Source organism: Ranitomeya variabilis, chromosome 4 (genome assembly GCF_051348905.1).
Source record: "Ranitomeya variabilis isolate aRanVar5 chromosome 4, aRanVar5.hap1, whole genome shotgun sequence".
In the NCBI taxonomy this organism is placed as follows: Eukaryota; Metazoa; Chordata; class Amphibia; order Anura; family Dendrobatidae; genus Ranitomeya; species Ranitomeya variabilis.
In genome coordinates, this window is record NC_135235.1 from 640,784,516 (window position 1) to 640,809,834 (window position 25,319).

General features: G+C 43.5%; 1 protein-coding gene across 1 annotated transcript in view; it reads right to left on the reverse strand.

Annotated features, from left to right (window-relative positions):
• Positions 1-25,319, reverse strand: part of LOC143767369 (oocyte zinc finger protein XlCOF7.1-like) — a 73,648-nt gene that overhangs the window by 4,130 nt on the left and 44,199 nt on the right. The window contains exons 1-6 of the mRNA XM_077255655.1: positions 18,193-18,246; positions 17,815-17,964; positions 17,506-17,685; positions 17,300-17,423; positions 17,119-17,216; positions 13,586-13,676 (exon numbers count right to left, since the gene is read on the reverse strand). Coding sequence (XP_077111770.1) covers positions 13,586-13,676; positions 17,119-17,216; positions 17,300-17,423; positions 17,506-17,685; positions 17,815-17,964; positions 18,193-18,219 — 670 coding nt within the window. The 5' untranslated portion in view covers positions 18,220-18,246. Of the gene's footprint in view, positions 1-13,585; positions 13,677-17,118; positions 17,217-17,299; positions 17,424-17,505; positions 17,686-17,814; positions 17,965-18,192 lie in introns of the transcript that reaches the window.

The window sequence follows — 25,319 nt, forward strand, 5'->3', positions numbered from 1 at the left end:
GAAACGCGTTGGGACCTTTTAGGGAGAGTGCAGGGCTTGTTACTTTGTAGGGGTAGCTGTGGACTGTCCTTGTAAGGGCAGGAGTTCGGGGATTGAGATCAAAAATAGCCCCATAGGGATTGACAGGGAATTGTCTCCTGAAGTCGTGCGACATAACGGACTTGTCATAGAAGCACCACTGGGGTTCCGGCTCTCTCATCCTCGACAATAATTGGTGAGATTGTTCCATAATTATTTAATCTCCCATTATCTGTACCCCCTCCTTTTCAGTATATGATTGACTGCTAATATTAATGCAACCAGGGTACCTTATTATTGATTTGGGTACTTTACAAGTACCATTGGTTTATGCTGGTTTTTTTTGTCACTAAACCAGGTTCCTTGGTCTAAACATTTGAACACTGGACCACTGCCAGTGTCCTGAAGTTTATCCATTAGTGTTTATCTGCATATAGTACACAAATTTGAACATATTTAGTGGTACTTTTTATTGACACGTTTTTGGTGACATTTGTTTCACACATTTCTTATTTATATTTATTAAAAGTTATGTTTTAATTCCTGCTTTAGCTATGTTCCCCTCTCCTGCACACATGGTGAAAAATTTAACAGGAACAAAATCTAGATAAACAGACACCGCCAATGGGACTACAGTGGGCGTGCATTATGGGATATCTATATATACCCTTGGACTGCTGAAATCTTCACAGTTTGCTACTCTATCCTGTGTCATGATGGATCTTCGCATGGAGAGCTTTTATTTCAACCTGGATTTAAGAATCAAGTTATTTCTTGCCTGTGCGTTTGCTTGGGAGCAACAAAGAAATAGAGAACGACAGAGAAGGTTACGGCGTAGGCGTTTTTGAAGACACCCCATTATTGAACTCCGGGAGAGCCGTGGAGCCTATCACACGCTATATGGCGAGCTTAATGCCAACCCAGACAAATTCCCGGAATATACCAGGATGTCTCAAGACTCTTTCCGGGAATTGCTTTGTCGTGTCCAAGGAGCCATCCGGAGACAGGACACCCAGCTCCGTAGAGCAATTCCAGCACAGGAACGTCTCCTGGTTACATCAAGGTACGTAATAATTCTAAACAAATGCCAGTCATAATTATTATTGGTCTGCCATGTATTATTTGTATTTTCCTTTATGTCCTTAGCTAAACACCACCATAAATGGAATTGATTGTAATTTTATTTTATTTTTATTTCAGATTTCTGGCAACCGGAGAGAGCTTATCATCCCTCCACTTTCAGTACCGGCTTGGAATTTCCACCCTGTCTGGAATAGTTGCGGACACCTGCCGGGCTTTGTGGAATGTTCTCCGGAATGAGTTTATACCCCTACCCACAGAGGACATGTGGATTGAAATTGCAGAAAAATTCTGGTGTGTGTGTGATTTCCCCAACTGTTTGGGAGCGGTGGATGGAAAGCACATACACATTATCAAACCTGCCAAAACTGGATCGGAGAACTTCAACTTCAAAAAATATTTTTCAGTTGTGCTCATGGCAATAGCAGATGTGGACTGTCGCTTCATCGCCATGAACATTGGAGCTTTTGGCCGTGGCAATGACTCACAGACTTTCAAGAACTCTGATATAGGCTGACGTGTGTATGGAAGAAATTTTAATTTTCTACTGCCACCTCTTCCCAACACTCAAGGTCCACCAATGCCATTTGTTATGGTTGGGGATGAGGCCTTTCAGATGTGTGAAAACCTACTGAAGCCATATTCCAGTCGGGACGTGAACCACACTAAAAGGATTTATAACTACAGACTGACCAGGGCCCGAAGAACAGTAGAGTGTACCTTTGGGATTCTAGTCTCAAAATGGTGCATTCTTGCGACAGCCATTAATCTAAAAATGGAGACAGTCGATGAGGTGGTCAAAGCCTGTGTGGTTCTCCACAATTACATAATGGCTAAGGAGCGACCCAACATTGAACAGGATGAACCAGGTGCAAACCCATTGCTAGATTACCAGCATCACCCGCTGCGGTCAACTGTTGAAGTTGGCCACATGTGGGACCAATTTGCTGTCTATTTTGATTCTGATATTGGACGTGTGGCATGGCAAGACTGTTGTGTAAAATGTCCTGTTGGGTTTGGGTCTGTACCAGTTATGGTTTAAATGTTACTAATATTTTTGGTTAATAAACTACGTGTTTTGATATCTTGACCGAGTCTCCTATGTATTTCCTCTAAAAACCACTAAGGTTGCTAGTAGTAAGGTAGTTGACGTTATTATGTTCTGATTCTGTTCTGCAGTATCTATTGGACGCAGACTGAAGAGACGATGGAGGTTTAATACAAAACAGATCTATGCTCATCAAGTCAGGTGTCAGAAATAATGAATTCATGATGCACAAATAACAGCCTCATGAATTCACTATTTCTGACACATGTCCAGGTGAGTATAGATATGCCTTGTATGACCTCCATCGTCTCTTCAGTTTGTGTGAAATAGATTACGTACACTGAAGAAAAAAATGGAGGTTATACACGCCAGTTCTCTACTCACCAGGTCAGTTGTAATAAATAATTATTTTTTTGAAACATGACCTGTTGAGTATAGTTCTGCTTTGTATTACTGCAAGTTTCTCTTCAGTCTGCAACACACATTAATCAGACTGAAGAGATTATGGCGAAAATAGTAATTTTGTTTAGTTTTTTTGCCACCTCATAGCTCTATACCAAACACACAAAGGTGCAGTGTTCTACTTAATAACAACTGAAGTTATGTGTTGGCAAAAAAATAAAGTGTGCGGCGTAGTGTTTTATTCGGCGCACGGTGTGTGTTGCCGGCGGCGAAATACACAATTAACCAAACATTATTGGGGGCAAAAAACATTGTATTTATTTTTTAACAAACAAATTAATTTAACTGCTCCTGCTTGGGGTAGAGTGACGGAAATGGGGTGTGTGTAGCTGTGAGGTCTGGCTAACTGTGGACCACGCAGGGGTAGCAGGAGAAGGGGCAATTAAAGTAGTGGGGTCTGGGAGTTCGGGGATGGGGCTTGATGCATGAGAGGGCAGAGACACACTGGATGGGTGAGACAAACCTGACATTACAGACACATTGGGAGGTGAGGGGGGAGGAATTGAGATCATCCTTTGTTTTTTATTTTGTTTCCCTTTTTGGGATCGGCGCTGCGGTCTGGGGAGCCTCTGTGGGCTCATTTCTTGCGGCCTGGTCGTGGTGGCCGACCTGTTAGGGTCTGTGTGCCGCTGCATGGTTGTGGTGGTGGGGAAGGCCGTTCCAGGGTCCGGGTGCTGCTGCTGAAAAGCATGCCAGGATCCGGGTGCTGCTGCTGCTGCTGCATTCTGGTGCTGAAAAGCATGCCAGGATCCGGGTGCTGCTGCTGCTGTGACCTGGTGATAGTGGCCGACCTGTCCTGATCCGGGTGCTGCTGCATGGTGGTGGCAGTGGAGGAGGTCCAAGCAGGAGCAGCAGTTGTCATGGTGATGGCGGTGGGCTGTCCAACAGCACTCGGCATGGTGGTGGTGCTGTAGTGGTGTCCAGCAGTGCTTGGAATGGAGGTGGCCGTGCAGTGGTATGCAGCAGAGCTCGGCATTGAGGTCCAGCGTGACAGTGTAGGCACAGGTGGATATGCCGCCACTGTCTGCTGAAAATATCGACTTTGCTGCATAGCCTGCACGTAAGCAGCATTGCAGGCCTGCATGACACTAAGCTGGAGAGCAGGAGTAAGGTTTTCCGACATGCCCTTTTCTATTTGATTAAAAAAAATGATGTGCTGGCCTCTGGAGGTCGGCTTTCACTTGGTCAAGGCTTTTGGTACCCTCCTGGATACGTGTATTCATATGGCTTATGGCAGTATCCAGTCGGTCACCCATCGCCTAGAGTCCATCATGAAAGACCGAACTCAAGTGCAAAAATTCGGGCATGAGTGACCTGTCCGAGGCCCTCTGCCGCTGCCGGGAAGAGCCCCCCAAAAAAGGGGCAGAGGCAGAGGACTGGGAAAGGGGAACACCTGATGGACCAGCTTCCTGGTCTGTGTGGCAGGCCCACTTGCTGCAGCGCTGCTGGATGGCTGGGACGGGTCTGTGGCTGTCTGATGAAGGACCGCTCCAGAACCAGGGTCAAGAGGGCTGCTCCATGTGCTGTGAAAAAAAGAAGAAAAAAAAATTAATACCAAACATTTACAAAAGTTAAGCGCCAACTCCTGTGGAATAGAAACAAACAGATTGAGGCAATACAACACAACCAAATACACAAAAAAAACCTTACGTTCTTTGGGCAAGGACCGGTCTCAAAATTGCCAGGATGCGGTGGTATTTATATTTTCCGATCCTTACTCCAGAACCACTAGGAACCCGGCTCTCTTGACGAAGGTCCTTGTTGAAGCGATCCTTCATCGAACACCAACGTGTTTTGACTTTGAACACTGTTGAAAAAACAAAAAAGAATTGTTAGAGAATGCACTTTTGGCCGGGATCACACAACTGTGTGTGATGAGAGAAACTCCTGAGATGTTCTCTCATCACACACAGTTGTGTGATCCCGGCCAAGGTCACTGCTGCAGCACACCACATTGCATTACTTACAAAATACATTTCGGACCCAAGTCGGGGTGTTCTCTCAGCCATCCCACATCGCTTTGGCCACCTCATTCCATAGCCGCCGGATCGTCACGTTGTCCGAGTGCTGCGGAACCCGGGTGTTCCACAACGGGACTCGCTCATGGACCAGGGAGATTAAGAGGTCATTTTCAATGAGGTCCTCATCCCGTTCTGGAACCTAAAAAATAAATAAAGACATTAATGTAGGAGACATTAACATAAGGAAAAGAAAGAAAACAGAGACAGAAAACTGGCATAAATATTGAAAGTCAAGAAAAAAAAGGAGGCAAGAAGAAAAAGGTAAAGAAAGAGGAAAGTAATACGTATACGTACACGCTGCCACCTTGCCAAACGACCGTGACCCTGATGCTCCTGCTCAGCCTCTGCTGCGGTGGAAGAAGTGCTCTAAAAAAAGGGAAAAAAATTGTCATATGTGTAGATGTGACAGTGAATACTTACCAATCTGAGGAGGTGAGTACTCACTTCACTGACATGTTCGGCTTGTGCAGGCCCAGGCCTTTGCTCCTCCTCAGAAGAAGATGACATTCTGATGCATGCAGAAAGAAAAAAATGGCAGAAATTAGGACATATAGAGACAGAAAATAGAAAATAAAGACATTGGCTAGGATATACTCACATTGTTCAGTGTCTTGTTTCCTCCAAGGTTCTTGCCTGCATCTGCTCTGCTTCTCTGTCTGCTGGGTAGTGACCTGCCAATGCCCACTCCGTCCCTTTATCAGTTTGTATGTGGGGGGTGGCTAATCAGTGTCTAGACATGTTTTTCTGTGGTGCAACGAATGCGTTTACAAACACAATCCAACGCATGTGCTTGCGAACACATGCGTTCACATAGACAGCAATGTGTTTTTTTGCCGCATTCCTTCACCTAACAACCGCATACGTTTCTAGGCGGCAAATTAACGCCTATAAAATTACTACATGTAGCGTTTACCGCGCCAAACCGCAGACGACGAAACGACGCATGCGTCGTCTAAAGTGGCAAAACACAACCGATCGCAGACACATGCGTCCCTAATGTTAAAGATAGGAATACATGACACATGCGGATAATTGCGGCACAAACGCTGCGGACACAACCGCAAATGTGAAACCAGCCTAAGTTTTTGCGCCAGAAGCAGTGTGAAAGACTGGTGGAAAGCATGCCAAGACACAGGAAAGTTGTGATTAAAAATCATGGTTATTCCACAAAATATTGATTTCTGAACTCTTCCTGAGTTAAAACATTAGTATTGTTGCTTCTAAATGATTCTGAACTTGTTTTCTTTGCATTATTTGAGGTCTGAATGCACTGGTTTTTTTTTAGTTTGGACCATTTCTCATTTTCAGAAATAAAGAAAATGTACTGCTTGAAAATTCGGAGACATGTTGTCAGAAGTTTATTGAATAAAAGAACAATTTACATTTTACTCAAAAATATACCTATTTTGCAGTGGTCTCTTAATCTTTGCCAGAGCTGTGTATTTATACACACACACACACACACACACACACACACACACACACACACACACACACACACACACACACACACACACACACACACGTGGTACCAGTGGCCACAAAGGTTCTATCAGTAAAATATTTACAGAATTGGCCAATAAAACCTGTTCAGAAAATAACCCCTTAAGTACCCTTCTCTTTCATGTTCCTGACAACACAGATGTTATGAGGGCAGTTGTTTGTTTGTTTATTGAGATATGAGTTGTTGTTTTGTATGACACTTAACCATATAACTTACTGGAAAGGGGGAAATAAAGAAGCCAAAAGTGGAGAAACATCGGTAACTACACTTAATGGTAATTTTGTTTCCTTAAACCATGACAGCCCCATATATGCCCACCATTCTTTATTTTACTTATCTATTATGTGTTGAGGGTTTTTATAATGTGGTGTTAGCAAAAAAAGCCCTCCTTCATATCCCATGCCCATTTTGAACTTCATGACCAGGCCAATTTTTTCAATTCTGACCAGTGTCTCTTTATGTGGTAAAACCGAAGGCTTCACCAGATCTCAGTGATTTAGAGATTTTTTTGTGTGACACATTGTACTTCATGATAGTGGTAACATTTGCTTGATATGACTTGATAAACTGTGTTTATTTGCGAAAATATCAGAAATTTAGTTAAAAACTTTGTTATGTCACACAAAGTAATTAATAAATAACATTTACCACATATCTATTTTACATCAGCACAATTTCAAAATATAATTTTTTTTCTTGTTAGGAAGTTAGAAGCTTTAAATTTTGATCAGCAATTTCTAATTTTTCCAACAAAATTTACACATTTTAAGTGCCTTTGAGGGTCCAGTGTGACAGAAAATACCCAAAGGTGACACTATTCTAAAAACAGCACCCCTCAAACTCAAAATCGTATCCAAAAAGTTTATTAACCCATCAGGTGTTTCATAGGAACTAAAGCCAGGGCTGGCATAAGGGGCAGACAGACTAGGCATCTGCCTAGGGCTCCGGCTCCCCCAGTCAGTGGCATTCCTTTAATATCGGCACACCACGTGGCCGCTATGGGGCCCATGAGTCAAGGGGGCCAGCGACAGCGTGACCCCCCTCCCTCCGCATTCAACTGTATCGGCATCATAGATGCCGATACAGTTGAAAGCAACGATGGAGGAGAGATCGTCAGATGATGCTCCCTCCCCATCAATACCTTCTGCTTCTGACGCACCAGGTGGGTGATGTCACTTCAGCAGTGGAGCTGCTGAGATGCTTTGCAGAAACTAGAGCAGCGGGGAAATTAGGATGAGAGGTGAGTATTGTATTTTTTTTTATATCAGTGAGTACGTGGTGGCCATAATACTGCAGGACTGTGAGGCTGCATTATACTCTATGGGGGATGCATTATATTCTATTGGGGCTGCACTATACTCCATGTTGTGGCTGCATTATGCTCTATGGTGGGGTTGCATTATACTCTATCGAGTACTACGGGGAGTGCATTATACTATATGTACTATATGGGACCTGCATTATACTGTATCATACAATATGAAGAACTATAGGGTGCATTATACTACATAAAGGACTATGGGGCGTGCATTATACTATGTGTACTATATGGGACCTGCATTATACTGTATCATTATACAATATGAAGAACTATGGGGTGCATTATACTACATGGAGGACTATAGGAGATGCACTATACAATATGGAGGACTATGAGGAGTGTATTATACTACATTGAGAACTGAGGAGTGTATTATACTATATGGAGGACTATGCGGAGTGTATTATGCTATATGCAGGTGTATGAGGAGTGTATTATACTGTATGGTGGAGTATGGGGAGTGCATTATTCTATATGGAGGACTATGGGGCATATTATACTATTTGGATGAATATGGGGTGCATTATACTATGTGGAGGACTATGGGGTATATTATACTAAATAAGCAAAATGCTGCCTATTCATTGAGTGATTGGATAATTTATGCTGGAACAAAAATCATTGTTGTCAGCAGCACATCGCTCGGTGAAAGCTACAGATATGCTGCTGATAACATTATTATTTATTATTATATCGCCATTTATTCCATGGCGCTTTACATGTGAGGAGGGGTATACATAATAAAAACAAGTACAATAATCTTGAACAATACAAGTCACAACTGGTACAGGAGGAGAGAGGACCCTGCCCGCGAGGGCTCACAATCTACAAGGGATGGGTGAGAATACAGTAGGTGAGGATAGAGCTGGTCGTGCAGTGGTTTGGTCGATCGGTGGTTACTGCAGGTTGTAGGCTTGCTGGAAGAGGTAGGTCTTCAGGTTCTTTTTGAAGGTTTCGATGGTAGGTGAAAGTCTGATATGTTGTGGTAGAGAGTTCCAGAGTAGGGGTGATGTGCAAGAGAAATCTTGTATGCAAATGTGGGAAGAGGAGATAAGAGGGGAGTAGAGAAGGAGATCTTGTGAGGATCGAAGGTTGTGTGCAGGAAAGTACCGGGAGACGAGGTCAGATGTATGGAGGAGACAGGTTGTGGATGGCCTTGTATGTCATGGTTAGGCTTTTGTACTGGAGTCTCTGGGTAATGGGGAGCCAGTGAAGGGATTGACAGAGGGGAAAGGCCGGGGAATAGCGGGGGGACAGGTGGATTAGTCGGGCAGCTGAGTTTAGAATAGATTGGAGGGGTGTGAGAGTGTTAGAGGGGAGGCCACAGAGCAGGAGGTTACAGTAGTCGAGGCGGGAGATGATGAGGGCATGGACTAGGGTTTTTGCAGATTCTTGGTTTAGGAATGTACGGATCCGTGAAATATTTTTGAGTTGAAGGCAGCAGGAAATGGAAAGGGCTTGGATATGCTATTTGAAGGAGAGATCAGTGTCAAGGATTACCCCGAGGCAACGAGCTTGTGGGGCTGGGGAGAGTGGGCAGCCGTTTACTGTAATGGTTAGGTTCGTTGGGGGGGGTCGCGTGAGATGGGGGAAAGAATTAATTCTGTTTTGTCCATGTTAAGTTTCAGAAATCTAGAGGAGAAGAAGGATGAAATAGCGGATAGACATTGAGGGATTCTGGTTAGTAGGGAGGTGATATCTGGTCCAGAGATGTAGATCTGTGTGTCATCAGCATAGAGATGATACTGAAAACCGTGAGATTCTATGAGCTGTCCCAGGCCAAAAGTGTAAATGGAGAAGAGCAGGAGCTCTAGAACTGAACCTTGCAGGAACTTGTGATCAGGGTCATTTGGATGTTTTGGGTTGTCATTATGATTTAAAAAGAGAAAACACAGTTTGACAATAAATGGATTCACCCAACCACTAACCATGAGTGGAGAAAAATCTTGGTGTTATTATTCATATTCCCTTAAAAAAGGCCAAGAAAGCAAAAATTATGCAGAGATATGTAAACTTTTGAGCACCACTGTGTCTATCTATCTATCTATCTATCTATCTATCTATCTATCTATCTATCTATCTATCTATCTATCTAGCTCTGGCAAAAAATTAAGAGACCGCTGCAACATTTTCAGTTTGTCTGATTTTCTCTTTATAGGTATATTTTTGAGTAAAATGTAAATTCTTTTTTTATTCTATAAACTACTGACAACATGTCTCCGAAGCTCCAAGCAATAAATTTTGTATTTGTTTTCTGAAAGTGAGAAATGTTCAAAATGCAATGCTTGCAGACCTCAAATAATACAAAAGAAAAGTTCATAATCATTTAGAAACAACAATACTAATGTTTTAACTCAAGAAGAGTTCAGAAATCAATATTTTGTGGAATAACCTGCCCATGTGAGTCAGCGTGAGAGCAGGACCTCCCACATAGCTCACGGAGGAGCCAAAGGACTGTGCAGGAAAACTGCAGGTGAACCCTGCAGAGAAAGGACTCATAAGGACTGTGTTTTCTTTGTTTTACCGTTATTGGTGGTATTTCCTGATGAAGAAGTCTCAGTACTTTGAAACGCATTGAAAAAAACCACATTTTATTTAATATACCCGGATCTTCAGTTATTCAGCAGTGCAGAATAAGTCCATGTTTTTTCCAAATTTTTATTATCTGGTGGCCGTTACTGTACCTGTGGATCTGCTGCAGCGAATATCTCCTATAAGCATAATTTATAGCTCCATCTGTTGAGTGCAGTTTGATTGTATTAAACCAATTGTATTTTGGATAAGACCCTATTTGCGCTATTTTCTCCAGCAGCACCTACTTGGCTATAAAGTGGGCCGTAGACACTCTGAGTAGGTTTAAGTTAGTGTCAGATCATGCCCCTCTGAGATGATTGAAAGAGAAGGGTAAGAATGCCAGGGTGATTAGGTGGTTCTTAGCCATTCAAGACTTAATTTTCCATGTAGAGCATAGGCCAGGGAAGTTACATGGTAATACGGATGCTCTCTCCCGAATTCCCTGTTTAGTGTCTGAAGGTGCCCAAACCCCCGGCTTTGGGCAGAGGGGGGGAATATGTCACTGGCATAGTAAGTGAAGGAAGATACGTGTCAATGCCCCTACTGCGGTCAGTGATGTATAACCAGAGTGTTTTTTCCTCCAGCACACTAAGTGCTGAGAGGGTTAATAGGAACGTATGTTTTGGGTTCGTTTTAGTGGACTTTCATAGAGCTGGTTGGCGGAGGTTAATCGTATCTCCACATGCAGAGTCCTGAAAGGACCTGTGTGAGGTCAAGGTCATGTAACCATCACATGGGTGTTAAATACCTGGCCATGTGAGTCAGTGTGTGGTTGTGTCTTGGGAGAACAGGAACTCCCACATAGCTCCCGAAGAAGCTAAGGACTGTGCGGGAAAACTACAGGTGAACCCTGAATAGAAAGGACTCATAAGGACTGTGTTTTGTTTGGTTTACCGTTATGCCAGCAAGACTCTGTTTGTTTTGCTGAACCTTGCCAAGGTTTATGCTATCCACAATAAACCAGCAGGTGGTTCCTTACCAGAACGGTTCCTGTGTCTACCTGAGGAAGCAACCAAGTGTGTCAACCCCTTACAATATATATAGCAATAGTCATAAAAATACACAAGAGTTATAGCTGTTATCTTGGCATAATATTGTTTTGCCTCTCGCCTATTATATCATATTAATGGCACAAAATAGGGTAGAAGGCCAAGTACGTTTATATAAAATGATTAATATACACACATATCATCAATCCTGAATTGGTAATCGTGAACTTATCATAATTTTCTTTTGCCTTGATGCATTTCGCCATCTGTTAGGTTCATCAGGAGGCTTAATGCAGATAAATGTAGATGGTAAGGTAGATGATCACAGGCATAAGAGGTCACAGGCTCATTCTGGTGTGCCTGGTATGGGTCATGTGTGGATTTTAAATATGGATCCATATCAAGGACATAACAATCACACTGCCCCATGTGAAATATCATGCATGTCTCATAGGTCTCCTTTGTCCCTTGTTGCAAAGCGCGCAGGGAATCTCCCTACCAAAGCGTAGAGGTCATGCGATGATGTCAGGAGAAGAGCAGTGATAATCGCCACACTCCGTGTGCGCATGCCTGGGGAAGTCAGCGGAAGGGGCGGCGATAATCACTGCGCTCCACGCTGGAACGCATCTCTCTATGTCCCGGTGTCACTTCCATGCCTGGGAAGACATGCTATATGTGGCGTTACAAGTATTGATCCTTGAATTCCACAGTGGAACGTTATTGCTATGTAATGCCACTTCTGCTTGTATATTCTGCCAGACTCATGGCATAGTTGATTTCTCTCAAGTTAGTGAGCTAGATAAATGTAGTACATTTCTCTCTATATAATGATGTTTAATAAAAATCTCTCCATGCCAGGAAAGGTAGGAGTGGCACACAACAGTATATAGCGGTTTTTGATAGGTAACACAAAATGGTGTATAAATACTTTCAAGTTAAAGTTCATAATAGGATTACCACTCAGCACGGTGGCATACGCAAGCAGGTTTTGATCCTTGGTTTTAACAACTATTAGATGGCCTATTGATTTCGGAATGCTCAAGGTGTCTTCAAAGGAAGCAGGTATAGGACAACTGCTCATTAAAGGGAACCTATCACCCCGTTTTTTTCGGTATGAGATAAAAATACTGTTAAATAGGGCCTGAGCTGAGCATTACAATAGTGTAGTTTGTGGACCCCGATTCCCCACCTATGCTGCCGAAATACGTTACCAAAGTAGTCATTTTCGCCTGTCAATCAGGCTGGTCAGGTCGGATGGGCGTGGCTTCTTCCTCCAGATATTGCGTAGTTTTCCGTTGGTGGCGTAGTGGTGTGCGCATGTCCAAGGTCCCCAATCCTGCACGGGGGGGTGAAAATAGCAGCGATGTCCGTTATTCCATTGGTGGTCGGTGGGCGCGGCCATCTTCCTTTGGCCGCGCGTGCGCAGAAGCGGCGCTCTGCTGGCCGCGGCTTCAGGAAAATGGCCGCGGGATGCCGCGCGTGCGCAGATGGAGATCGCGGCGGCCATTTTCCTGAAGCCGCGGCCAGCAGAGCGCCGCTTCTGCGCACGCGCGGCCAAAGGAAGATGGCCGCGCCCACCGACCACCAATGGAATAACGGACATCGCTGCTATTTTCACCCCCCCGTGCAGGATTGGGGACGTTGGACATGCGCACACCACTACGCCACCAACGGAAAACTACGCAATATCTGGGGGAAGAAGCCACGCCCATCCGACCTGACCAGCCTGATTGACAGGCGAAAATGACTACTTTGGTAACGTATTTCGGCAGCATAGGTGGGGAATCGGGGTCCACAAACTACACTATTGTAATGCACAGCTCAGGCCCTATTTAACAGTATTTTTATCTCATACCGAAAAAAACGGGGTGATAGGTTCCCTTTAAGTGCTTTTGGGGACAGGGACTGCATCCTGAAAATCCATTCAGATTCTCTCCGAAGGACGGTTTTATCCAGGACTTCTGCCCTTGATCTTAGGGTTAATACAACATACTAAAACAGTAAAATAATTTGGCCATTGCTTTTTGGGTTTTGAGTACATTGAGCTCTAAAAATTACCTCGAACATGACTCTCCAGGTCAGAACAATTACAGAGATACAAAACTTGTAATTTTGTAAAAAACAAAACAAAAAACTATTTGGTATCGGTTGCCACTTTCTTAGACTCATGTCATTTTTTCCTGTCATTGCAGCTCTATAAGGGATCGTTTTTTTGCTTGGTAAGCTGATAGTTTTATTGGAACAATTTTATTGTTTTTTACCTCATGTTTTTTTCCATGAGTGGCAGCAATATTCTTTAGTGCCTCATAGGACCTAAACCTGCAATCACATGAGCTCTTCTTCTGTATACTGCAAATTATGGTCGCCAATGAAACTCTGCATTTTTTTGTGTGGAAAAAAACACTATTTAATTTAGTAAATTTGAATGATTGTCATCCAATTTTTCTGCGAGTCCAATCACGCATTAATATTCTGTGTTACAAACCCTAAAAAGATCAACAAATATTTCTACAATCCAGTGACTGAGAAGAATCTGTGACTTCTCCACATATAGTGGTCACTACTCACCTGTGCGGTTATCTGTAGGAATCTCCTCCTTACGTCGCTCATCACCCCTCACATATGTCTCTGTAGTATTAATATGGGGCAGATCTTTACCCTGAAACAAAGATTGTAAAAGTCACAGACAGATGGAGAAGTTGTGTGAAATGATTTAGAAGAACAGAAAAGATGAAATAGCTGCAGGCCTCCTGTATAAATCCAACCTGCCAGCTCCTAATTCTAACCAGCAGTCTCCATAACCAGAAAATTGTGAGAAAATTCTGACATCTAAAGTCTATGATCAGCTTTACCCTGTCATCTCCACCAAGAATAAAACATATACTGAATGGCCAAATTATTAGAGACACCCATCTAGTCGCCCATTGGACCTCATTGTCAATTCTGAGGATAGCTTAGACTCTAGAGAGCATGATCAGGGCCGTTTTTTCCAGTCCCCCTGATCACGTGATTGCCACTATTCAATGAATAACGGAGATCACGTTTAAAAAAAAAAAAAGTTTGCGCGCTATTAAAAACATTTATCTCTTGATATACACTCACCGGCCACTTTATTAGGTACACCTGTCCAACTTCTTGTTAACACTTAATTTCTAATCAGCCAATCACATGGCGGCAACTCACTGCATTTAGGCATGTAGACATGGTCAAGACAATCTCCTGCAGTTCAAACCGAGCATCAGTATGGGGAAGAAAGGTGATTTGAGTGCCTTTGAACGTGGCATGGTTGTTGGTGCCAGAAGGGCTGGTCTGAGTATTTCAGAAACTGCTGATCTACTGGGATTTTCACGCACAACCATCTCTAGGGTTTACAGAGAATGGTCCGAAAAAGAAAAAAAATCCAGTGAGCGGCAGTTCTGTGGGCGGAAATGCCTTGTTGATGCCAGAGGTCAGAGGAGAATGGGCAGACTGGTTCGAGCTGATAGAAAGGCAACAGTGACTCAAATCGCCACCCGTTACAACCAAGGTAGGCCTAAGAGCATCTCTGAACGCACAGTGCGTCGAACTTTGAGGCAGATGGGCTACAGCAGCAGAAGACCACACCGGGTACCGCTCCTTTCAGCTAAGAACAGGAAACTGAGGCTACAATTTGTACAAGCTCATCGAAATTGGACAGTAGAAGATTGGAAAAACGTTGCTTGGTCTGATGAGTCTCGATTTCTGCTGCGACATTCGGATGGTAGGGTCAGAATTTGGCGTAAACAACATGAAAGCATGGATCCATCCTGCCTTGTATGGAGCATCTTTGGGATGTGCAGCCGACAAATCTGCGGCAACTGTGTGATGCCATCATGTCAATATGGACCAAAATCTCTGAGGAATGCTTCCAGCACCTTGTTGAATCTATGCCACGAAGAATTGAGGCAGTTCTGAAGGCAAAAGGGGGTCCAACCTGTTACTAGCATGGTGTACCTAATAAAGTGGCCGGTGAGTGTACATGTCAGAGGAGAGAGAAATGAGGTCCCCAAGCCCACCCCGGTACCTTTACCATACCTCGTCCCTCCAGCTTCGTCCCCAGCCCTCTGCCAACACTTCCTGGAAACAAAAATGGTGGGCGCATATGCATTGAGCCTGCCGAGATCTGCTGGCTGGCAACAGTGGGGATTTTTCTCATTGGTTCATTTTGATCATTGTGATAGACCCTATCACAATGATCAAAAGCCAATAATTAATAAGTCATCCCCTTAGTCAGATTACTTTTTTTAATTTCTTTCATTCTTTGCCATTAGGGTTCCGGTTGGGGTTAGGCTAGGGTTAGGCTTTGGACTAAGCTAGGGTTGGCATTGGCATTAGGGTTTTATCTAAAGTTTAAAAAAAAGATGATGATGATATGATGACTAGTGTTGAGTGCAAGTGTTCAGTACATGAGTTTGGACTGGGGTCACTCGAGCACCCGTGATACTTAGTACATACCAGAGCACCTCGATGCAAACTCGAGTATTGAGCACTTGCACTCAACACTAATGACAACATATTCAATATGGTGACCTAATGTTATCAAATAATGTGAAGTCCCTTTGGGTTAAAAATCACTATAGCCTTTGATAAAATCCTTGATGGGTGTAGTTTCCAAAATGGGGTCACTTGTGGGGGGTTTCCACTGTTTAGGCACATCAGAGGCTCTCCAAATGCGACATTGTGTCCGCTTTAAATTCCAGCCATTTTTGCATTAAAAAAGTCAAAATACGTTCTTTCCCGTGCTGTGCGCCCAAATAGTAGTTTTCCCTCACATATGGGGTATCGGTGTACTCAGAAGAAATTGCACAGCAAAGTATTGGCTCCATTTTCTCCTGCTATCCTTGTAAAAGTAAAATATTTATTGGTAAAGCAAATTTTTGGTGAAAAAAGTAGAAACTGTCATTTTTTCCTTCCACATTCCATTAATTCTTGTGAAAAACCAAAAGAGTTAATAAACTTTGTGAATGGAGTTTTGATGACTTTGAGGGTTGCAGTTTTCTGAATGGTGTCACTTTTGTGTATCTTCTTTCATATAGCCCCCTCAAAGCCACTTTAAATGTGATGTGATGTGATCCCTAAAAATAACGGTTTTGTAAATTTTGTTGGGAAATTGAGAAATTGCTTCCTAACAAAAAAAAAACTATGTTTCAAAAATTGTGCTGATGTAAAGTAGACATGGGGGAAATGTTATTTATTAATTATTTTGTGTGACATAATCTGATTTAAGAGCATAAAGATTCAAGATTGTTTTTCTTCAATCACAACATTCTCAGTATAATCTCACCGCCTCTGTATGTAATAAATGGTCAAAGTCGATGACATCACCTTATGTTCCCATTATACTGTAGATTCACATTACAAATATCCACAGAAAAGTGATCAGTGGATTTCCTGCCGTACTCTGGAGTCACTGGTCACATTTCCATTCAGGGAAGTTTATATTAGAAAAGTGTCGGTGTCTCTAATAAATCGACCGTTCAGTGTATAATACTGGTGAATAAAACAAGACTGAACACAAGACCTTCATAGCCTTATACACATCATAGGGGAGATCTCATGACACCTTCTCTCCATCTACCTGATGATCCTGAGGAACATCGAGATCTTCTTTTTTACATTCCTGTGGAAGAAGAGGACTGGGACATATCTCTGTTGTTGTCCTCTTACTGGATAGATCTGGAGGAACACCCTCGCCTGCCCACACCAGCTGCATCTGCCTGGGATGGGAGTCATATCGCTGGACCCCCGAACATCCCCTGTGACCAAGCTCCACCAGTGCTGTCGATTCCCCCCCGGTAAGCTGAATTTGGACTGTAAGATGGACCCCCATTTGACAAATTAACTTTTTTTCCCCATTTTCCTTCTGAAAATTTGGAGTGCGTCTTATGGTCCGATGTGTCTTATAGCCAGAAAAATATGGTACCTCTTTGAAACATGATGAATCTTTTATAATCAACCTGAATAGATACCAGGATGGGAAGCGGGTAGTGGGGGGCATTCTAGTCTAAATCTTGCACCAGGGCCTATTAGACTTTAGTTATACCACTGCTGGGAAGATTTCATGACACCTTCTCTCTATCTACCTGATGATCCTGAGGAACATTGGGATCTTCTTGTTTACAGTCCTGTGGAAGAAGAGGATGGGGACATCTCTCTGGTGTTGTCCTCTCACTGGATAGATCTGGAAGAAACACATACAGGGACTGAATTCATTCTTTACATACAGATAATTATAGGCCGTGTGTATTTAGTCCTGTCTATTACCTGGCGATGTGAGGGACTGGGGAACCTCCATCATGACGTCCTTGTACTGATCTTTGTGTCCTTCTAAATACTCCCACTCCTCCATGGAGAAATAGACGGTAACATCCTGACTCCTTATAGGAACCTGAGACATACAATGATACCGTCATCCCCCGATCCCTCCATAGCGTTACTGTATAATGTCCCAGCATTCCCAGCAGTGTCACCTCTCCAGTCAGCAGCTCAATCATCTTGTAGGTGAGTTCTAGGATCTTCTGGTCATTGATGTCCTCACGTATCAGGGGGTGAGGTGGAGGTCCTGTGATTGGGCTCAGGGGTCTTCCCCATCCCTCAGACACAGGGGCCTGACAGCGCTCACTAGAGGTCTTCTTCACTACTGTGTAATCCTGGTTATGGAGAGACACGTTAATAAACCTCACTACAGACATTTCCAGAGTCCTCACCTCTCCAGTTCTGTCCGTCTGTTATTCCCATAGATAAGAATGATGTAATGTGACGCCATCAGAATCTCTCACCTCTCCAGTAAGCCGGAAGAGGATCTCTAGGGTGAGGTGTAATATCCTCTCCGCCATCTTGTCCCTGTCCCTATCCATCCTTGTAGGGTCACTCAGGAGAATTCTCTTATATAGAAGATCTCCACTGAGAGGATCCGATATTGTAGGGACCTGAATGGGGAGAAGATGACGATGTAACATCATAAAGATCCCATGTAAGAAACCTCCGGAGCTGTTACCGGCGTCACATGATCACTACATCCAGTCATGGCCCCGTCCTGACCCCGGTATAACACACAGTCCCATTATAGTCACATACAGGGATTTATCACAGGCTCAGCACTGAGGGGGTTACTGCCCCCTGCCCCCGCCCAGTAATGGGGAATCTCCAGCACCTACCTCCACCTGCAGAGCCGCACACCACATATATGGCTGTTCTGTGCGCACAGGACCTGTGATGAGGTCACAGGAGGGGGAGGAGTCAGGGGTCACATGATCAGGGGCCTCAGTGTATGCAGGACTCTGCTGTGATGGTTGTCATGGTGCTGGATGAGGAGAAGTTTCTGTGGGGGGTCAGGAGGGAGGTACAGGGTGGATGTAATAAGTTAAAGCAAAGAAGTTGGATAAAATATAACTTTTAGTTCAATATATAAAATGTTCTTTTCTTCGCCACATAACCAAAAAAAACACACAGAACTCTCCCTAATAATTATCCCGCACCATTAATTTGTCAGGACGCCTGTCAGTGATAACCCCGTCTGTGCTGGTATAATTATCTGGGATGTATTATTGTGATGAGGATAAATCCCATATTAATGAGAGACAGGAACAATCTCACCCATCTGGTAGAGGAGAGATAATGATCTGGGTTTTTATAGGGGTCGGCCTAAGCCTGTTAGATCAAATGGAAGGAAATTTAATGCTTTCGCATACCAAGACATTTAAGACAATTGCAGCTTCCAACCTTGTGGGAACAGTTTGGGGACTGCCCTTTTCTATTCTCCATAACTGTTCAAAGGGCACAAAGCAAAATCGATAACGACAAAGTTGGGCGAGTTTGGTGTAGATCAGGGTTGCGGAACCTTGAGGGATAGTGGATTGGTGATCCATGCCCTATACTTTTGGATATAAATGAGCAGTAGTTAAGGTTTTTTCAGCATCTGTGAAGAGCTGCACCTTGCAGCCCCGCCTGATGTCACTAGTACGTCGGGGGTCACACAGTATGGTCTCCCCCGGGTCACCAACGTGACGTTCTGCACCCCCTGATAGTTTGGCAAAGTTTTCCAAAGACATCCCCGTCCACAAGGGCACAAAATACACGATGTGTAAGAGTGGGTGGCCCACGCGACTGCCTTTCACTAGCATCAGTGAAATATAGCCTTGCCATCCAGTTCCTTGTTAGATATAAGCCCAGCCTGTTATCGGTTCCTATCTGTCCAGAAATTAGCACCGGTAACAAGTTAAACCAGATGGACTACAGCATTCAAGTCAGCAGATGCATCTGGATTCTTCTTATAGGAGTACCTTTTTCAAATTTCCCTTCATAGGCCTCCGCTTAATGTGCCTAATGCCCCAAAATTTTAAGTCTGGAGGATTGACAATATGAAAAGTCCTTATGCAGCCATGGTCATAAGTGTTGACACCCTGATAGTTGTTCCAGAAAATTAAGTATTTTTCTCAGAAAATTATTGTTATTCCACGTTTTGTTATACACATGTTTATTTATTTTGTATTTATTGGAACAACCAAAAAAAATGCAAAATCATTTCACACAAAACCCCCAAAATAGGCCTGATAAAATTGTTGGCACCCTCAACTTAATCTTTGGATTTAACTGCAATGTATTTCTTCCTATTACCATCAACAAGCTTCTTACACCTTTCAACTGAAATTTTGGACCACTCTTTTGCAAACTGCACCAGATCTCCCATATTTGAAAGGTGCCTTCTCACAGCAACAATGTTAAGATAAATTTTAAGATCCTCAGAAGCCCCATTGTCCTACATAACCTACAGTATAAAACGATCTCTCCAGGAGATCCTCATGAAGATTCTCTGAGTCAACCAAAAAGTTATCTTCAGGACCATAACTTTTCAACTTGTCGGGATACTGCAGAAGGCACCTGACACCAACAACTCTCTCAACCTCATACTCCCGATCCTCCTCCAAATCCACATAAATTATGTCTTGAGGACCAGGTGTCCCCTCAAATCTTTTTAAATGGAAAGAATGGAAAGAATTATTGACCTCTCATTTTAAGTTGCAACTTAACCGTCACAAGATGTAAAATTGTAAGAATTTTATAAAAATATTTAGAATTGAGAGTCCTCAGAATTTTATAAGGACCTACAAATTTAGGGGCAAACATCCTAGACATGACCTTTAAAGATAACCTGTCAGGTCCTCCATGCCCTCCAATCCAGCAGCATTCAGCTATATGTGATTAAACTAAATCCTTAACCATCCCTGCATTAACATAATTCAGTTAAATAAATGCTTTAAAAAAGCATTTACAGTTGAAACCAGAAGTTTCCATACACTATATGAAAAGACACATATGCATGCTTTTCTCAATATTTCACATGAAATCAGAATAAACTTTTCCTATTTTAGGTCAATTAGGATTACCAGAATTATTAATATTTGCCAAATGCCAGAATAATGAGAGAGAATGTTTTAAGGCATTTTTATTACTTACTGCAAAGCCAAAAGTTTACATTACCCTTAAACTGAATGAATTGTGTCAAATGTTTGGGATATACTTCCACAAGCTTCTCAAAATAGTTGGTCGGAATTTGGGCCCATTCCTCTTTACAACACTGGTTTAACTGATCCAGGTTTGTAGGTCGCCTTGCTTGCACCTGCCTTTTTAGCTTTGCCCATACATTTTCAATAGGATTGAGATCAGGGCTTTGTGATGGCCACTCCAAAACATTGACTTTGTTATCCTTAAGCCATTTTGTTACCATTTTGGCAGTATGCTTCAGGTCATTGTTCATTTAGAAGACCCATTTCCGCCCAAGCTTTAACTTAGGCTGCCGTCACACTAGCAGTATTTGGTCAGTATTTTACATCAGTATTTCTCAGCCAAACCCAGGAGTGGGTGATAAATGCAGAAATGGTGCATATGTTTCTATTATATTTTTCCTCTAATTGTTCCACTCCTGGTTTTGGCTTACAAATACTGATGTAAAATACTGACCAAAGACTGCTAGTGTGATGGCAGCCTAACTGGCTGATGTCTTGAGATGTTGCTTCAGTATTGTCACATAATCTTCTTTTCTCATGATGTCATCTATTTTGTGAAGTGCACCAGTCTCTCCTGCAGAAAAATAACCCCAAAACATGTTGCTGCCACCCCCATATTTCACAGTTGGGATGGTGTTCTTCCAAGCTTCTCCCTTTTCCTCCAAACGTAACGATGGTCATTATGCCAAAAAGTTCAATTTTAGTTTAATCTGACCCCAGAACATGTATCCAGAAATTAAGGTCTTTGTTCCTGTGTGCATTTGCAAACATTAATCTTGCTTTTTATGTTTTTTTTTTTAGTAATGGCTTCTTCCTGGCAGAGTGGCCCATGTTGATACAGTACCCGGTTCACTATGGATATTGACACAATCTTACAAGCTTCTGCCATCATCTTCACAAGGTCTTTTGCTTTTGTCCTTGGGTTGATATGCACATGTTGGATTAAAGCACGTTCATCTCTGGGACATGGAACCCGTCTCCTTCCTGTGCAGTATGATAACTGGACTTTCCCATCTTTGTTGTACTTGCATATAATTGTTTGTACAAATGAACAAGGCCCTTTCAGGTGTCTTGAAATTGTACCCAAGGATGAGCCAGACTTGTGCAAGTCCAAAATTCTCTTCCCAATATCATGGCTGATTTCTTGAGACTTTCCCATGTTGCTACACAAAGAAGCAGTGTGTTTCAGGTGTGCATTAAAATACATCCACAGGTGTGTCTCTAACTCTCTAATTAACTCAGCTGTTGCCAAAAAACAGCTTCCAAACACATGACATCATTATATGGGCAGTCCAGAATTGTTTAAAGTCATAGTAATCTTGGTCTATGTAAACTTTTGACTTTGCAGTAAGTAATAAAAATGCTTTAAAACATTCTCTCTCTCTCATTATTCTGGCATTTGGCAAATATTAATAATTATGGTAATCCTAATTGACCTAAAATGGGAACATTTTATTCCAATTTCATGTCAGATATTGAGAAAAACATGCATATGTGTCTTATTATATAGTGCAAACCTCCGGTTTCAATTGTATAACCTCCGGTTTTCCTATGCTAATGAAGGATTTGATTAGTCGATGGGGCATTATTTCCCCAGACTATTCAGCCCTCTTTCCATGTTATCACATAATTTGTACGAGCGGTGTCATCCCTGGTTATGCAGACCCAGCGCATGCATGCTGCTTATTCCAGCAACATCAATGCATCTCTGAAGATGGATGTACGCTTCCTGGCTTCAGTGGTGCACACGGCGCATGTCTGTAAGTTTAGAAGATAGCTTCCGGTCATGTGCAGTGTGCACCTCTAATGCTGGGAAGAGTACACCCAGCTTCAGAGACGCAGGGACGCTGCCGGAATGAGCGGCATGTGTTCGCAGATTTGTATGAGCTGGCTTGTGCAAATTATGTTATCATACTCACAGGGGTGTGATAACATGAACAGAGGGCTGACAGGAGCCTTCCTACATCTACATCTGTTCTTTTCTTGCACTTCTTAGACATCTGTCATGATTCTCAATGGCGAGAGAACATAGCCCCGCATATATAAGAACTAGCTCTTGGAAGATGGAATCTAAACTGACCATGAACTAAACCTGCCGCACAATTAACAGTGGCCGGGTAGCGTGCCTACGTTTTATCCCTAGACGCCCAGCGCCAGCCGGAGGACTAACTAATCCTAGCAGAGGAAAATACAGTCCTGGCTCACCTCTAGAGAAATTTCCCCAAAAGGCAGACAGAGGCCCCCACATATATTGGCGGTGATTTTAGATGAAATGACAAACGTAGTATGAAAATAGGTTTAGCAAAATCGAGGTCCGCTTACTAGATAGCAGGAAGACAGAAAGGGCACTTTCATGGTCAGCTGAAAACCCTATCAAAACACCATCCAGAAATTACTTTAAGACTCTAGTATTAACTCATAACACCAGAGTGGCAATTTCAGATCACAAGAGCTTTCCAGACACAGTAACGAAACAGCAGCTGTGAACTGGAACAAAATGCAAAAACAAACAAGGACGAAAGTCCAACTTAGCTGGGAGTTGTCTAGTAGCAGGAACATGCAAAGAAAGGCTTCTGATTACATTGTTGACCGGCATGAAACTGACAGAGGAGCAAGGTTATATAGAGACTCCCACATCCTGATGGGAACAGGTGAACAGAGAGGATGATGAACACAAGTTCAATTCCACCAGTGGCCACCGGGGGAGCCCAGAATCCAATTTCACAACAGTACCCCCCCCCTCAAGGAGGGGGCACCGAACCCTCACCAGAACCACCAGGGCGATCAGGATGAGCCCTATGAAAGGCACGGACAAGATCGGAGGCATGAACATCAGAGGCAGTCACCCAAGAATTATCCTCCTGACCGTATCCCTTCCATTTGACCAGATACTGGAGTTTCCGTCTGGAAACACGGGAGTCCAAGATCTTTTCCACAACGTACTCCAACTCACCCTCAACCAACACCGGAGCAGGAGGCTCAACGGAAAGCACAACCGGTACCTCATACCTGCGCAATAATGACCGATGAAAAACATTATGAATAGAAAAAGATGCAGGGAGGTCCAAACGGAAGGACACAGGGTTAAGAATCTCCAATATCTTGTACGGGCCGATGAACCGAGGCTTAAACTTAGGAGAAGAAACCCTCATAGGGACAAAACGAGAAGACAACCACACCAAGTCCCCAACACAAAGCCGAGGACCAACACGACGACGGCGGTTGGCAAAAAGCTGAGTCTTCTCCTGGGACAACTTCAAATTGTCCACTACCTGCCCCCAAATCTGATGCAACCTCTCCACCACAGCATCCACTCCAGGACAATCCGAAGATTCCACCTGACCGGAGGAAAATCGAGGATGAAACCCCGAATTACAGAAAAACGGGGACACCAAGGTGGCAGAGCTGGCCCGATTATTGAGGGCGAACTCCGCCAATGGCAAAAAAGCAACCCAATCATCCTGATCCGCAGACACAAAACACCTCAAATATGTCTCCAAGGTCTGATTAGTCCGCTCGGTCTGGCCATTAGTCTGAGGATGGAAAGCAGACGAAAAAGACAAATCTATGCCCATCCTAGCACAGAATGCCCGCCAAAATCTAGACACGAATTGGGTCCCTCTGTCAGAAACGATATTCTCCGGAATACCATGCAAACGAACAACATTTTGAAAAAACAGAGGAACCAACTCGGAAGAAGAAGGCAACTTAGGCAAGGGAACCAAATGGACCATCTTAGAGAAACGGTCACACACCACCCAGATGACAGACATCTTCTGAGAAACAGGCAGATCCGAAATAAAATCCATCGAGATGTGCGTCCAAGGCCTCTTCGGAATAGGCAAGGGCAACAACAATCCACTAGCCCGAGAACAACAAGGCTTGGCCCGAGCACAAACGTCACAAGACTGCACAAAGCCTCGCACATCTCGTGACAGGGAAGGCCACCAGAAGGACCTTGCCACCAAATCCCTGGTACCAAAGATTCCAGGATGACCTGCCAACGCAGAAGAATGAACCTCAGAGATGACTCTACTGGTCCAATCATCAGGAACAAACAGTCTACCAGGTGGGCAACGATCCGGTCTATCCGCCTGAAACTCCTGCAAGGCCCGCCGCAGGTCTGGAGAAACAGCAGACAATATCACTCCATCCTTAAGGATACCTGTGGGCTCAGAATTACCAGGGGAGTCAGGCTCAAAACTCCTAGAAAGGGCATCCGCCTTAACATTCTTAGAACCCGGTAGGTATGACACCACAAAATTAAACCGAGAGAAAAACAACGACCAGCGCGCCTGTCTAGGATTCAGGCGCCTGGCAGACTCAAGATAAATTAAATTTTTGTGGTCAGTCAATACCACCACCTGATGTCTGGCCCCCTCAAGCCAGTGACGCCACTCCTCAAAAGCCCACTTCATGGCCAAAAGCTCCCGATTCCCAATATCATAATTCCGCTCGGCGGGCGAAAATTTACGGGAAAAAAAAGCACAAGGTCTCATCACGGGGCAGTCGGAACTTCTCTGCGACAACACCGCCCCAGCTCCGATTTCAGAAGCGTCGACCTCAACCTGAAAAGGAAGAGCAACATCAGGCTGACGCAACACAGGGGCGGAAGAAAAGCGGCGCTTAAGCTCCCGAAAGGCCTCCACAGCATCAGGGGACCAATCAGCAACATCAGCACCCTTCTTAGTCAAATCACTCAATGGTTTAACAACATCAGAAAAACCAGCAATAAATCGACGATAAAAGTTAGCAAAGCCCAAAAATTTCTGAAGACT